This window comes from Rattus norvegicus, chromosome 16 (assembly GCF_036323735.1).
Source record: "Rattus norvegicus strain BN/NHsdMcwi chromosome 16, GRCr8, whole genome shotgun sequence".
NCBI lineage: Eukaryota > Metazoa > Chordata > Mammalia > Rodentia > Muridae > Rattus > Rattus norvegicus.
In genome coordinates this window covers 76,607,443-76,624,257 of record NC_086034.1, presented here as the reverse complement: position 1 = coordinate 76,624,257, position 16,815 = coordinate 76,607,443, and the positions used below count along the sequence as shown (strand labels likewise).

General features: G+C 44.5%; 1 protein-coding gene across 7 annotated transcripts in view; it reads right to left on the bottom strand.

Annotated features, from left to right (window-relative positions):
* Nucleotides 1-16,815, bottom strand: part of Nek5 (NIMA-related kinase 5) — a 43,257-nt gene that overhangs the window by 16,856 nt on the left and 9,586 nt on the right. For 2 of the 7 annotated variants that reach the window (XM_008771370.3, XM_039095238.1), the window contains exons 7-15: nt 14,756-14,842; nt 12,787-12,841; nt 10,375-10,575; nt 10,216-10,298; nt 7,483-7,549; nt 7,098-7,145; nt 6,763-6,879; nt 5,144-5,230; nt 3,090-3,182 (exon numbers count right to left, since the gene is read on the bottom strand). In XM_008771370.3, the coding sequence (XP_008769592.1) occupies nt 3,090-3,182; nt 5,144-5,230; nt 6,763-6,879; nt 7,098-7,145; nt 7,483-7,549; nt 10,216-10,298; nt 10,375-10,575; nt 12,787-12,841; nt 14,756-14,842 (838 nt within the window). Of the gene's footprint in view, nt 1-3,089; nt 4,179-5,143; nt 5,231-6,762; nt 6,880-7,097; nt 7,146-7,482; nt 7,550-10,215; nt 10,299-10,374; nt 10,576-12,786; nt 12,842-14,755; nt 14,843-16,815 lie in introns of all 7 variants that reach the window. The other 5 variants (XM_039095237.2, XM_039095243.2, XR_005495038.2 and 2 more) reach the window with 4 other exon arrangements.

The following is a 16,815-nucleotide window of genomic DNA, read 5'->3' as shown; positions in this document are numbered from 1 at the left end:
TACAACCCCTGAGGCCAATTCATCTTCACACCATACATACTTAAGATCATTAGTGTAGTACCACACAGTAGGGCTATTCTATAAGACAGTGAGAGTGGGAAATCACACAGACAACCTGGATTGTAAAGCACACAGTAGGACTATTCCAGAAGACAGAGGGAGCAGGGAATCTCACAGACAACATGAGCCCCAATCATCTTTGTTTCTTTCTTTTTGTCTGTCTGTCTGTCTTTCTTTCTATTTATTATATATGGGTACACTGCAGCTGTCTTCAGACACACCAGAAGAGGGCATTGAATCCCATTACAGATGGTTGTGTGCCACCATGTGGATGTGGGATTTGAACTCAGGACCTCTGGAAGAGCAGTCAGTGCTCTTAACCACTAAGCCATCTCTCCAGGGCCCCAATCAACTTTGAAATATGCAAGTAAAAGATAGGAATGTTTAGAGCCTAATTTTACAGCTCTGCTTTTGAATTTTACTCTTTTATGTTCTGAAGTCTAATTTATTTCAAGTCTCTCTTGATACTCTAAAAGTTGAGAGAAAAACATAATTCCATCAACTCATATGATTATATATTCATAATGTCTAAATTCATATAGGTGTATATTTCTTTTTTAAACATTTATTTATTTTATGTATGTGAGTACACTATCACTGTCTTCAGTCACATGGGAAGAGGGCTTCAGATCCCATTACAGATGGTTGTGAGCCATCATGTGGTTGCTGGGAATTGAACTCAGGACCTCTGGAAGAGCAGTCAGTGCTCTTAACCATTGAGCCATCTCTCCAACCCTTGGTGTATATTTCTATAACTTGATTTCTACATTGAATTTGATGAAACACTTTAGAATAAAAACATTTTTGCCAGAAAAGTTAACCATGATTCATGAAAAAGGTAGGTACAGTATCCATCTAATTAAAATAGCCATGTATTGGACATTGGCATTTTTGTGAACAAAAATTCTATAATGTGACAAAATGCTCATCGCTCCAATGCAGTTTAACCCAGTCCAGCTCAAGAGTTCTCTTTTGCAGTACTGGAGATCAAATTAGGGCTTTGTACATGCTAGGTAAGTGCTTCACCAGAGGCCCATCTCAGCCTTAGAATGTAATTGTAACAACAGGATGTGTGTATGTGTGCGTGTATGTGTGTGTGTGTGTCTGTCTGTCTGTCTGTCTTCCTGTCTCTGTGTGTATGTGTCTGTGTGCTGTGTCTGTCTGTGTATGTGTCTGTGTGTGTTTCTGTATGTGTCTGTATGTGTGTCTGTGTGTATGTGTGTATATGTGTGTGTCTCTGTGTGTCTCTGTGTGTGTGTCTGTGTGTGTGTCTGTGTGTGTATGTGTCTGTGTATGTATGTGTCTGTGTGTATGTCTGTGTGTGTGTGTGTGTGTGTGTGTGTGTGTGTGTCTGTGTGTGTGTGTGCGCGCGCGCGTGAGGGTGGGTCCTGGTGGAAGCCTATAGAGTGAATTATTTTCATGTAGGAGTGGCCAGACTAGACTGTGACACTGTATGTGAGACCTGGGATAGGCTTCAGAGAAGGTTGTGAAGGATCTGGCTGGTTGGAAAGTTATAATTCTACAAATTCTTACTGAGCCATCTCTGCCCTCTGTAATCCACACCCCTACACAAAGAAAGAACACAGTAGACATTGCCCAAAGGACTCGGCTGGCGTAAAGCTTACACTGTCCTAGAGTAGGCTAGGTGACACGTTGAGTTTGCAAATTAACGACATGATTACAAGCAAGTCTTACATGCACAGGGGACAGAAACTACAAAGCTTGCGAGATGGCTCAGCAGGCAAAAGCACTTGCCATGAGTGCCTGGTGACCCCTGGTGGAAGGAGACACTCAGCTGTCCTCTGACCTCCACGTATGTCCTGTAGTCCACACACGTCTGTACTAATTGCATACATGTATCACACACATACAACAATCAATCAATCAATTTTTAAAGGAAATGGGGGCTAGTGGTAGTAGTATGTGCCTGTGATCCAAGTGTAAAACCAGGGCAAAGTCAGACTTTCCCGAAAAGGCTGAACCCCTCTGCTCCTTTGGAAAATGAAGGTTTAGCATCTTGGTGAGCTTCTCTCTCTCTCTACTGCAGCACCTCTGACCAACACCAATCAATAAGACAGGAAGATCTTGAGTGTTTGGCCATTTTGGACAATGTAATGAAATCTTGTCTTCTAATTAAAAATAACTGAACCGCTCAATGTTAGAGCACTGGCCTAGAATACGTGAGGGTCTGGATTCAGTTTCTAGAATTGCAAAAGGGGGGAAATTAAACATAATGCCTACTAGATGATCCTGCCATCCCAGGCCAATTTAGTCACTCCATTGTAGAAAGAGATGTGCCTGTCGCCTTAAGATTTGACTTTTAGGGCTGGGAGGTGGCTTAGCATGTAAATTCACTGACTGCCTGAGCAAGAGAACCTGGATTGAAGTTCCCTGTACATAAAAGTCTGTGTGCCTGTACCTGCAACGCTGGGACACAGAAACAGGAGCTTGCTGGATAGCCAGCCTAGCTGAAATTGCTCAGCTTCAGGATTAGCTGTAGACCCTGTCCCAAGGAAACAGTACTGACACGGTACCCTGACATACAGGAAGGTGGCCACGGTGACGTACAATGCCCATGATGCAATAGCCAAGAGTTGGAAACTATTGAAATATTCATCTCTTGTTGAGTTGATGAAGTTTTGTATACTTATATAGTAGAGTACACCGAGCAGTGACAAGGGGTGATGATATTTATCCACCACAGGTGAGACTTAACACTATTAAGCACAATGATGCTTCCTGATGCATGAAAGAAGCCAGCAGAAGGAGCACTGAGGGATGAGGCATTTGTATGACGCGCTCACAACTACAAGATGCAAATAATCCATTGTGATGTAAAGCTCGTGGCAATTACCTAGAGATGGTGTGGGAGGGAGACGTCGGAGAAACAGACAAGGGGAATTGATCAAAGAGCATCTGAGCTTTTGAGGAGGTCCCTATGTGGCACAGCGGGAGGCCAGACCTGCCCCTGACCCCCGGGGCAGGGCACACTTGGAAACTCACAAACCTCTGGCAACATCCATCTCTACCTGCTTTGAGACTTTGTCCTCAGGAGCATCAGGGCAGGAGGGCAGGTTACTCCTCTTTACCAAATAGGTTCTATGACTGAGGCCGGCATTCTCCTGGAATACAGGTTACACACAGTCGACGAGATCAGCTCTGAAGCTACTTGCAATAGCGAGAATTTGGAATTTCAGTTTCATTTAAAAAACAAAACAAAACACCGAAATATTATAAGAATGTGGTTTTGTTTCAATCCCAGGTGCATTGATTTGGGGCTGCTTCTGAGTGGCTGCAGCAGCTGACTATGCTTGGCCTCATGCTCTAGCAGAGACGTGGTTTGGCCCGCTGCAGAGAGTTTCTGCAATTGTGTGACAGTTGGAATTCTGGGAACTTTGGTGAGGTCCCGATAGGCATGGCTGTTGGTCGTTCATGGGGTCCCTCTCCCTCTCACTTAGAACACATCACTTAGCGCAGACCTTCTCATTCTTCTCAGGCCAATCCCCTCCCCCACCCCATCAACTTCTTCCGCATGAGCCTACACCCACTTGGCCTTCTCATCTTTGCTCCTATGAGGCTTGAGAACAGCAGACTTTCTTCGTTATCATTCCATACACATGTGCCTATGAGTGGACGTGCGTCTGCCAGAAGGCAGATATGACAGAGGCATCCTCTTGGCTTGTGACCGCTAAGTGACTTGGGAGATGGAAGCTTGCTGCACTTTCTGTTACAGGACATAAGCAAGGTCCACTGAAAACCCTCCCCACACTCGTGCTCAGACTAGTTTGCTCACGCCCTTGGAGGCTGAAGAGGCTAGAGGAGGCAGGTCTGCCACAGCAGCATGGCAGGTCTGTTCCCCTAATTCTGCTAGGTGAGCTCTGCACAGCCCAGTGGGCCTCAGAAAAGGAGCAACCCAGAGGGCTGCAGATATTCATGGCAGCAGAATCCCTGTATGTTTTTAAACAGCAGGTCAGACACAGGCTGGCTACATCACGCACTGAAGACATGGTCATCTGCTGCAATTCTAGAAACCTGAAATACGGAAGGACGAGTTTCCAGTGTAGCTCCGTTATGGTCTTTTCAAGAGTGACGTCAGCTGTGTTCAGGCTCACGCAGTCCTGTAAGTGAGAGAAGTATGTCCCGAGAACTGCCAGCACCACAGCGTGCATTTATACAGACTGAGACAGCAATGACGTCGGAGGCTACGGTCTTGTGAGGCCACCATGTTATATGTGGCTTAGCATGAATGGAAGTGTTCTTGGAGGAGGAAGAAAGAAAAACACACACGCTTTACCTCATACGTAGCTAGAGATTTACAGCAGGAGAGAGGCCATTTGGTGGGGGAAAAGGCCCAAGGCCACAAGCAAACCCTTTATGTCCAGGATAACTTAAAAACCGTTATTAACTTAATAGCCTCCAAAAAAGACAATGATGCTGTTCATGACCACACGGGCTTTGGAGCCCCTGTTCACAGCCGACTTTAATAACCTCGGGCCCCTTTCACTGTCCTTGCAGGCATAAGCCTGTCCTCAGTTTGGACTTTCTACATCTAACCCAGTTCTGTCCTCCAGCGGCTGCTCAGTAAACACTGGCTTTCTCATCATAAGCAAGACAACAGGTATTTTTGATAACTAATTCCTAATGAAGGTCATCACATCCTGACATCATCTTCTGTAGTAAGTGTTGTTAGGTCTGACAGGTTTTCTACGAAGAAAGAAACTGGAAGGATAGCCTCTACCTCATTTCCTGTCAGGAGATCGTGTGCACATGGGCATGTGTCTGTGTCCAGGTCTCTGTGTGTGCATATGTACATGCTTGTGGGTATGCATGTGTGTGTACATGTGTCTGTGCATGTATGTATGCATGTGTGTATGTATGCATTGTGCCTGGGTGTGTGGATGGGTGTGGATGTCTGTGCACACCCATGTATGCATGTGTACATGTGTGCAAAGATTGCATTTCACACAGGGCCTTGGATATGCTAAGCGTAAACTCTTATAGTAAGCTCCTTGCTTTTAATATGCAGTCATTTGATCACCTCTGAGTTGATAGAGCACTGTTCACTGTAGTGAGGTGAGCTTACCTTCAGCTCTCTCCCCATTTTCTTTTTAATTTCCTTCATGTCGTTGTGGTACTGTTGGCGGATTTCCTCCAGCTGCTTCCAATATTCCTGAAACACAAAGCCAACCTTAACCTGAAAATAATCCCTACCGAGCCTACAATTTTAGACACATCCAAATCATTAGAGAATAAGTTCTTCTAAAAGTGATGATATACTCACTTTAGCTGTGGTGCTTCATAGCCTGGGAGGCTATGGGACACTGTGTGGGACACCATGTGGGACACTGTGTGGACACTGTGTGGAACACTGTATGGGACACTGTGTGGGACACCGTGGGGGACACTGTGTGGAACACTGTGTGGGACACCGTGGGACACCATGTGTGACATTGTATGGGACACTGTGTGTGACAGTGTGTGTGACAGTGTGTGGGACACTGTGTGGGACACTGTGTGGGACACTGTGTGGGACACCATGCGACACTGTGTGGGACACCGTGTGGGACAGTGTGTGGGACAGTGTGTGGGACAGTGTGTGGGACACTGTGTGGGACAATGTGGGACACTGTGTGGGACACAGTGGGACACTGTGAGACACTGTGTAGGACACTGTGTGGGACACCGTGGGACACTGTGTGGGACACCGTATGGGACACTGCGTGGGACACTGTATGGGACACTGTGTGGGACACTGTATGGGACACCATGTGGGACACTGTGTGGGACAGAGATCTTTGTTTATTCCAGTTCCGAATCGTGTGTGACTAATCTGCATATTCCACTTCTGCATTAATTGAATGTGTTGCCCCTCAAAACATATGGTAAAGCTAGGGTGCACGCACACCTTTAGTCCTAAAGGTGGAGATGGGAAAAGTGGAGGGGTGAAATGGGAAAGTCAAGTCCTTTAGTTCAAGAGTACAAGACTAGCCTGGGGTAACAAGCAGACTTCACTCATCATCACCATCATCATCATCACCACCACCATCATCATCATCACCATCATCACCATCATCATCACCACCACCTCAGGCAGGCCATTGGGCCAGGACACGTAGGCTCAAAATGAATACAGTTGAGGAATGTGTTCTTTGAATTCTGGTGTGTTTTGTTAAGACCCTGAATACAGTAATCATGATTTATGCTTTGTTCCTTAACTACTTTGTTTATGCCTTGTTTCTTCCTTGACTACTCTGTTTGTGCCTTAGAACTGACCATATTCTTTACATGTGCCTAGAATGATAGAAAAGCAGACTGGAAAAAAATAAACCGTAACTCCAGATGCCAGGATCCCAGCACAGACGCACACACGTGAACAACCAGGACAATATGTCTTCTCCAGAAGCCAGCAAGCCTACTGTGTTCAGGCTCCGGGCACATGGCTACCCATGTTGGTTCTCCCTGTCAGCCTCCAAAAGCACGATACGATATTACTACTGTTTGTGTCTCCCTATGACAGTCCTGAAAGAACTAATGAAAATCACCCTAATCAATGACGGACAGTCGCCTTATCAAATGCTTGAGAGCTCAGCTCTGTGTGTCCGTAGGGATGCCAGAAGCAATGTTGGCACTGGGCAAGAAAGGCTGCAATCTGAGGGACCGGGACATAGGCAAAATGGTAGAAAGAGCAGGACATTTTCCAACCTGGTCATTCATTTTGTTCTTCCTGTACCGAAGCTCCTGGAATTTAGTCTCCTCTCGATGGCTTTGTAGATTTTCTCTCTCGTTTGGATGCGCCTCCACAGAAGATGGGCGAAGACCCTGTTTGTTCAGTGAAATAATTTATGAGTCCTGCTCACATATCCTGGCTAACCCTGGACTATTGACTCGAGATGAGAGATATACCACCGAGCAATCTACATGGGAGATTCTGTGGTGAGTACCAGAATTCTCTTAATTGAAATAGTAAAGATTAAAACAGCATTTCGAAATGGAGCCGCCAATGTTGTTTATGCCAATAGGTTACGCTGTGCTCTCACCTGTGCCATTGACTGAACTGGTCCGTCGTAGCTGTAGACTAAGTCCTGCTGACGCTCAGCAGTCCCAGGGGGTAATGGAGAGAATAAGAACTTAGACGTTTGAAGAATTCAGAATAAGAGTGCTATGAGCCAGGCCCATGCCTCTACTCCCCCACCCAGGAGGCAGAGGCAGGAGGATGGGCAAGAGTTTTACGGTTGGCTTGCTGTACATAGTGAATCCCAGGAGACTCCTAGGCTAAACAGCGAGACTCTGTCTCTAAATGATCAGTAAAGTAAATGCTGGATGGCCTTGATGTCATAGCAGAATGAACTCAGACTCATAATGTCTGGGTACAGAGAAGCCGTCAGGAAAGCCCTGAGCTCCCACAGGTGGAGCCTTACTCACCAATTGTCTTTCCACTTTTAACTTATATTGCCGAGCTTCAGATTTCCTCTGAAGGTATGCAGCAGACCTGAGAAATAAGAATGTTCTGCTTAAACATGATCCTCCTCTCTGCCTACTTTCTCCTTTCATTTTCTCTTCCCCTCCTCCCCGCCTCCCCCTCCTTTCCCTCTTCCTCTATCTCTACCCCCTCCTCCTCTACCCCCTCCTCCTCCACCTCCCCCTCCTCTTCTCTTGTCTTTTATGATGCCGAGGATTGGTACATGCTCTGATGCTCAGCTCCAATACTCCCAGGCCCTAAGTAAACCTTTTGACTAACCCGCCATTTCCATGATGAGTGGATTTTCACCTTCGTGATAGAACTCATAATTCATCTGTACTTTGAAGTTCAAAATGTTACAGAATACAACTTCAGGAAAGAAAAGCTTTGGAATCAAGAGGACAAATTTTAAATAAAATTGGTTTTGAGAGAAAGAAAGGAAGAAAGAAAGAAAAGAGAGAGAGAGAGAGAGGAAGGAAGGAAGGAAGGAAGGAAGGAAGGAAGGAAGGAAGGAAGGAAGGAAGGAAGTGTATGAGGGGACCTCGGTCTAACGCCTTGCGATAAAGGCAAAGACTAGAGTTCTGAAACTGCAACCAGAGATGGCAAAGGCTGCCTAGAAATCTCCAGAAGCTAGAGGAAGAGAGGGCTCAATGAGTAAGGGCTGTTCACAAGGCCTGACCATCTGAGTTCAATACCTGGGACCCACATGGTCGAAAGAAAACAAGAGGAAGGGGGGAGTCTCAGTTAGGGATGCTGAAAGGGTTAAGCAGAAAGACTCTCTAATCTAATGAGTTTTCTTTCTCCAAAGCAGGATATTTGGTCTTTCTGCCCTCGGCTATGGTGAGGGGAAGGAAACAGAGCCAGACCTGGCTTTTCTGCAGCTCTGCCTGATAACTAATCCAGAGCTCACTGTTCTCCGTTTCACACAGGTACCTATTACACACACACACACACACACACACACACACACACACACGCACACACACACACACAGAGAGACACAGAGACAGACAGAGAGACAGACACACAGAGAGAGAGACAGAGACAGAGACAGAGACAGAGACAGACAGAGAGACAGACAGACACAGACACACACACACACAGAGACAGACACACACACACACACACACACACACACACACACACACACAAACTCCAGAAAGCAGGGCACTCTTTGTCCTCTTGAGGAATGAAATAATTGTTTCTGTACAGTACAGTTTTAACCTTAGCACTGCAAACCAAGTGGTGCTAAGTTGCTGTGAGGAACATTTGCTCTTTGACAGCCCAGCCCTGGTTAGGTCTGGTCAAATCACTGTCAGCCATTTCCTGAGTCCTATGTCCTCTGCACCCCCTTCTCCCTCACGGTGTGATACAAGGTCTCTAGGTGGCCCAGACTGGCCTCACATTAACAACCATCCTGCCTGGGTGTCCCAGGCACAGGGATTACAGCACCCCATAAACCGACACTGGCTTTCTTTGAGGTACATCTAGTTCTCACACTACTCTTTATCAGGACCAAGATCCAAACTCCAGCTGCAAAGGGCTTCACAAGACAAATCCTGATGGACGGTCCACTTTTCTATTACAGAACAACCTCTACCCCACGAATGTACAGTAATTCATGATCTACCTCTGAATGCTCTCTCATGCTATCCTTTCCTTGACTCCCCCATCCCTTCGCATCAGCAAAAAGTAAGCTTTAATTTATCCACTTCAAGCACCCTGCTCACATGTCATGTTTTGTGAAGGAGCCGAGTATCCCACTTCTTAGCTAGACACCCAACCTCTTAGTGGCAATGCCCACATAATGAGGTGGTTTCTAGCCTACTGATGCATTTATATTTTATAACTGTTTATAGTCATTACAATTATTGGAATTTCTCCCACAAATGTCGGCAATATGCCAAAACTCATACTCATGGTATGAGACACATGTGACAAATGATAAATGTATATGTATGTGTATATATCTATATATATATAGAGAGAGATACATATATATATACATATGTATCACAAAGCTAATGTGATATAAGGTTCAACGTGAGCACATCTCACACAGTGGTGCACACTTATGAATCACATAAGGCGCTCCTCTTTCTGATTCTCCCATTCAATAAAGATTGAACCAGGGCCTCTTCATGGTCATCAGTCAAGTGCAGTCTGACAACCCTGAGCAGCTCACCAACCTTAAAGGGTTGGGCCCTCTTGGTTTTTGGGTGTTTTGTTGTGTTTTTTGACAGAGTATAACAAGATTGCTTTGGGCTTTTCTCTTTCAGGGTCAGACGTAGCTGAGGTCTAGCACCTGTGATCCTTTTGCCTCAGCTTTCCAAGTGCTGGGAATCACAGCTACAGCTGATGCCCTGCTAAGAGTTAAATTGGGGCTGGGGAGATGGCTCAGTGGGTAAGAGCACCGACTGCTCTTCCAGAGGTCCTGAGTTCAATTCCCAGCAACTACATGGTGGACTCATGACCATTTGTAATGGGATCCAATGACCTCTTCTGGTGTGTGTGAAGACAGCTACAGTATACTCATATACATAAAATAAATAAATCTTAACAATTTGGGGGTTATTTCATGTTGGTACTGGGGATGGAACTCCGGGTCTTATACAAACTAGGCAAGTGGAATGCCACTAAGCTACACCCCCAGCCACCCACACATGCTTTTGAATGACATAGTTACATGATCCTACCATGGACTACCTCTCCAACAAGCTGTGAAGCCGACAGCCGCGTTCTCCATGCGAGCATGGGACTGAATTCTTCTGGAATGGATCTAAACATCAAATATATGTGTCAAAGATGTATCATCCAACATCCCTACCAAAGTCTAGAGTCACCCTGAAACCTACCTCAGGGGACAAGTACCGGGCAACAAGAGTTTCTAAAAAGGGCCTTTTCAAAAGGGAATTAATGGATGGTCGATCCTGAGGAGACACTCTGAAGAGCTGAGGTATCAAAGACTGTAGGTCAAGAGAGAAGTGGGGTGATATGGGAGCAACACGTCCTTGACAAATCTTCAGAACCAGATGGTGTAAGTTGTCACTCTCAAACTGAAAGGACAGGGATAAAGATAACACATCAGAGACAAGCTAAGACTGGTAGATAAAGTAATGAATACACCAGGAAGCAAGAACTGTCTGTCTGTCTGTCTGTCTATCTATCTATCTATCTATCTATCTATCTATCTATCTATCTATCTATATTCTGTCTCTCTGTCTGTCTCCATCTATCATCCACCTACCTACTACCTATTTACCTATATTCCATCTGTCTGTCTGTCTCTCTGTCTGTCTATCATTGTGCTTCGTGTCAGCGCAGGACCTGAGCACCTGGCTCAGATGCTCTACTCTTGAGCTACATCGCAACCTACACGTATTTCTAAGTTGCAGTGGAAAGCACTATGCTCTGACCTGTCTTGCCACCCACCCTCTGTCATAACAATGGATACTTCAAGCAGTTAATCTAAGAGATCCCGTGTTACTTAAAACCAGTTTCATGCTTTTAATATCCTCATTTTGGTTTTGGCTTTGGTGCTGTCAGTTGAATCCAGGGCCCTGAATTTGGACAGTTTGTGATCTACCAAAGAACTACAACCTTCAGGCTGGGGAGATGGCTCAGCGGTTAAGAGCACTGACTGCTCTTCCAGAGGTCCTGAGTTCAATTCCCAGCAACCACATGGTGGCTCACAACCATCTGTAATGAGATCCGATGCCCTCTTCTGGTGTGTCTGAAGACAGCTGCAGTGTACTCATAAATTAAAATAAATAAATCTTTAAAAAAAAAAAAGAACTACAACCTTTTTATTACCAAAACACTACTTACTTACATTTAAAAACTGGAAGGCATGGGAAGTTATAAACAGGAAAAATATGTATCATTTCACAACCTAGACATATATTTCCTTATTATTTTTCTCACGAATGTTTATTTTACAGATATTTATGCTGAATGACATTTTACCTTTTGATTTTTCAAATGCTCTGACATAAATATTTACTCATAAACTTATCCACAATAAAGTCCTCCAATGTGCAAAAGTACCATCCATTTACCCATAATCGTGTTGCAGATGACAGTGTAGCAGTGAAGTCTAGGTCTTGTTCAGAGATGAGCTCTGTGGCTTTTGACATTAACGACAGAGATAATGAAGACAGCTGTGTAGAAAGGGGTGACAAGCAAGCTGTCCCAGGAAAGTCCTGCCTACAGTGCTGGCCTTGTCCAAAGTCTCTGTGACCTGAGATTTGCAGAGAAATCCCACACCTGCCTAAATGTTGAGTGGCTCTCTTTGTCTAAGACATTTATGCAAATAATATGGTTTACTTTGAATATATGATTCGCTTCTGGGGGCCCTGGAAGTTTTGTGCATGCCAGGTAGATGGAGCCTATGTGGGCAGACTCCAGTAAATCACGGAGAAAAGGTGCCTAATGACGCATAGGGCTTCTCGGTCATCAAGACTTGCTGCGGGAAGAATCAGCAGGTCCCACATGACAACTGAGAGACGCTTAGACATCCATGCTTCATCCCCTACAGCGTCTGCCCCCACACTCTTTACCTCAGAAGAACAAACGTATAATGGACTTGAACTTTTGACTTTATAGTATTACCACGACACCTATAGTCACATATAGTTCTTAATATGCTTCTGTGTGTGTGTGAGTGAGTGAGAGAGAGAGACAAAGAGAGAGAGAGACAAAGAGAGAGAGAGACAGAGAGAGATCAGAGAGACAGAGAGACAGACAGAGAGGGGGACAGAGAGGGGGACAGAGAGAGAGAGAGAGAGAGAGAGAGAGAGAGAGAGAGTTGGGGGGGCAGACGGGCACAGAGAAACAGACAGGCAGGCAGGCACACAGACAGACAGACAGACAGATGGACAGACAGACAAAGAATGGGCATCTTGCTATGCAGCCGAAGCTGACCTTAAACTCAGTCCTGCTACTAGTCCTGGGTTTAGTTTTGACATTTTAAAAAATGAGTTCCCTCTCTGCTGTTCATATTTCTCTTGAAACCCCAAGTTGATGGGACCCTAGGCATACACTGCTGTATATCCAATCCCTGCCTCTCTGTCTCTCTGTCTCTGTCTCTCTCTGTCTCTCTGTCTGTCTGTCTGTCTCTCTCTCTCTCTCGCTCTCTCTCGCTCTCACACACACACATATAACTATAGAACAATCTAATAAAATCAGACATTAACCCTTTCCTAGAAGTTGGTTTCACAAGTAAGGCTACAGGAACTGAAGACTTAAATGAGGATCAGCATACTCACGGGATGCTTGAGTGTGCAGAGCTCATATAAGACACAGCCAAGAGACCAAATATCCCTGGAGAGGAGAAAGGTTTTACAAGGCCAGGAAATGGTGACAACTGTTGGTAGACGTTTTTCCGTCTTCATAGCTTTATGTGGGTACAGCTTCATTTTATTACATCAGTAACTTTGCTGGCTTATTGGTTGACAGGTGCTTTCAAATGGATTATCAATTCTAAGATCGGAAGTAAACAAACATTACTGCAGCATGATAGCTAGGTATTCATGTGCCCAAAGAAGACGTGTGCATGATGGCATCGGAGGGATCGGAGGAGATCAAACAAGAGGAAGTGGTTGATTTAGGAAGATAAAGTCTATATCAAAACTCTTGATATAGAGTTACATTAAGTGATAACACAATCTCGATGAACTTTGAAAACCATGCTTGCCGTACAGGGCTTGAATTTGGCTCTCTGCATACTTACTAAAAGCTTATGAGCTGGAGAGATGACTCAGAGGTTAAGAACACTGGCTGTTCTTTCAGAAGTTCTGAGTTCAATTCCCAACAACCACATGGTGGCTCACAGCCATCTATAATGAGCGCTGGTGCCCCCTTCTGGCAAGCAGGTATACGTGTGGGCAGAACATTACATACATAATAAATAAATCTTTTTATTATTTATTTATTTTACGTATATGAGTATCCTGTCTTCAGAGACAGTAGAAGAGGTGGTCGGATCCCCATGGCTCGCTCAGCCTGCTTTCTTTCTTCCCTTTTTTAAGATTTATCTATGTATTCTATATGAGCACACTGCAGCTGTCTTCCGATGCACCAGAAGAGGGCATCGGATCTCATTACCGATTCACACTGTACAGCGTTCACAGTGTAGTTCCCTCAACAAATAGGATACTTACAGCTAAGAACTCAGTGTTCTCTCTGGTTCTCTGGTCTCTGTCGGGAGCAGTCTTCAGGGTGAAAGCATTCACGGGGTAGAAAGCAATGGTGGACATACACAGCACTCTGTCTACCTTCCCACTCAGCCCAGAGAAGGCTCTGCCATGCCTCTGGACCTCATCCCCCGGAAGGCCTTGGCTTTCCTCCACGGGCCTGAGGCTCTCGAGCAGCGGTTCTTAACCTGTGCACCACGATCCCTGACAAACCTCCATCTTCATAAACTTAAATTATGATTAGAACAGTAGCAAGATTACACATATGAAGTAGCAACGGACATTATTTTACGGTTGGGATCCTCACGACAGGAGGAGCTGTACTGAAGGTTGTAGCATCAGGAAGGTTGACAACTACGGCTCTAGGGTCTTTGACATGGCGGGCGGCTCAAGCGAACACACACATTCATACCACGCATGGACCACGCTCAATCAACAGGAGACTGTTCCTCCCGCTCCAGCATTCCTTCCTGGCCTAGAGGTTTTTTTTTTTGTTTGTTTGTTTGTTTTGTTTTGTTTTTTCTGTATGGCTGAAACCTCATAAGCTTTTCCCCCAGTCCATGTTAAGATGTCTGTCTGGGCAATCATGTTGGTGAGACTCGGGTGGGTGTATCTTTCCTAAGGGACACAATCTTAATTGTGTGTCTCTTGTGTCTGTGTACATATGTCCAAGTGAATGCAAGTTCCCATGGAGACCAGAAGTGTCAGATCCCCTGGAGCTGTAGGTAGCTGTGAGACACTCAAGTTGCAAAGAGCAAGAGCAGGATGCGCGCTCTGACCACTGAGCCATCCCTCCAGCCCTGTGATGTTACTCTTTGTCTTTTTTTTTTTTTTTTGTATCTTTACATGAAGAGAAATTGCTTTGTCTTAAGTAAGTCCAAAAGCTTCGGGGAATATTATTAGTCACAGTTCGTCACTGGGATTCACTCAAAGAAAAAGAAAATGCACCAGGATCGGGAGAAAAGAGGTTAGAACATCGGTCTCTGCGATTCAGTGTCATCCACTAGATTTGAGTGACATTCTCCAGCCAAGAGCAACTCACGTTTTGTTGTTGTACGGCCTGTTCTGACAGATCTCTGGCGACAGGTAGTAAGGTGTCCCAGCACATGTTTGAGCAAGTTCCATGGAGCTAGGAAATTAGAGTGAATAAGAAATGTTTCATTAGTGAGAAAGGCTGGAGACATGATATTGCAAGGAAAATTGTAAATATGAATAACAAAATTGTATTCACACAAATATTAGAAGAAAGTAAGACATTTCACACGAACAACAGACTAACAAAGACAACAGGTTTTTTTTAAATGATTTATTTATTATGTATGTGAGTGCACTGTCACTGTCTTCAGACACACCAGAAGAGGGCATCAGATCCTATTACAGATGTTTGCGAGCCACCATGTGGTTGCTGGGATTTGAACTCAGGACCTCTGAAGAGCAGTCAGTGCTCTTAACCACTGAGCCATCTCTCCAGCTCGACAATAGGTTTTTAACCTTACAATTCAAGCCCTAATCATGTCTGACGATGCACGCCTTTAGTCCCAACACTTGGGAGGCAGAGGCAGGCGGATCTCTGTGAGCCAAAAGCCAGACCTGTATCTTTAGTGAGTTAGTTCCAGAACAGCCAGGGATACGTAGAGAGGTCCTTGTCCCAAAAACAAAGCAAAAACAACTCCTAAAGTTAATGTATACATACATATGTAAACACACATATACATATGGAGAGAGAGAGACAGAGACAAAGGTACACACACAGACAGACAGGCAGACAGACAGACAGACAGAGATGGTGACCCATGAATCGATGCTTCTAGTACTGGGGAAGTAGAGGCATAAGGATAAGAAATTCAAGGCCAGCCTCAGTTACACAACAAGTTAAAAGATAGCTTGGGTTGGGGTTGGGGATTTAGCTCAGTGGTAGAGCGCTTGCCTAGGAAGCGCAAGGCCCTGGGTTCAATCCCCAGCTCCGAAAAAAAAGAACAAAAAAAAAAAAAAAAAGATAGCTTGGGTTACAGGAGACCCTATTGTACAAGTATACACAGGCTGGAAAAGTGGTTAAAAGCCCTGGTTCTCACAGAGGACCCAGGTTCGGTTCTCACATCAGGCCTCACAATCATCTCTAACTCCAGTCCTAGAGGATCCAGTGCCCTCTTTTGACCTCCACAGGCACCAGACACGTATGTGGCATACATACATGCATGTAAGCAAAGCAGAATATTCACACAGATCAAATAAATGGGCCTAAAACACATTAAAACCTGTATACATGTAAACAAATATGCCCATATATTTTTTAATGTAAACATATCCTATGGCTAGGTATGTGAGTGAGTGGTAGAACGATTGTCCTGCAGTCTCAGCGCTGCAAAATAGTAATAAGAATACCAATGATGGGGTTGGGGATTTAGCTCAGTGGTAGAGCGCTTGCCTAGCAAGCGCAAGGCCCTGGGTTCGGTCCCCAGCTCTGAAAAAAAGAAAAGGAAAAAAAAGAATACCAATGATAATAGTAGTAGTAGTAATAATTATATATATATATATATATATGTATATATAATGATTTAAAGAGTCCACAAGGAACAGACTGTGATTAATAAATCTCTTAGATATCACAAGATTTCTGTTTCTCTAGCTATCAGTATAATGCAGTTCTGTGTTCTAAAATTTGGAAATACAAAAATGAATCAGGCTGGGGGCAGCTCAGCAGTAGACTACTTGTTACCATATGTAAGGCCTTGGTATTAAACCCCAGCACCATCAAGGAAAAAATTTAAATGAATAAAAAAATTAAGTCACCCAGACTCTGCGTATCCCAAAAACCCATTGCTAAGCTCAGACACAACCCTACCACCACCACACATGTTTTGTGTGGCTGTCACCATGTGGTTTCTGTAATTCAGAATTCCATTCTGCCTACATCACATAGCAAAAACATTTCCTTGTGATCCAAAAATCAAGTGAGGTTTTTTTTGTGTGTGTGTGTGCAGTCTATTATGTTCAGAAATGTGGTTTTGCTAGGCTTTAGAACATTCCCACTATTTCGTTAGTCACAACCTATCTTGATAATACTTTCATCATTTATTTATTTGTGCATGTGTGTGCACACAT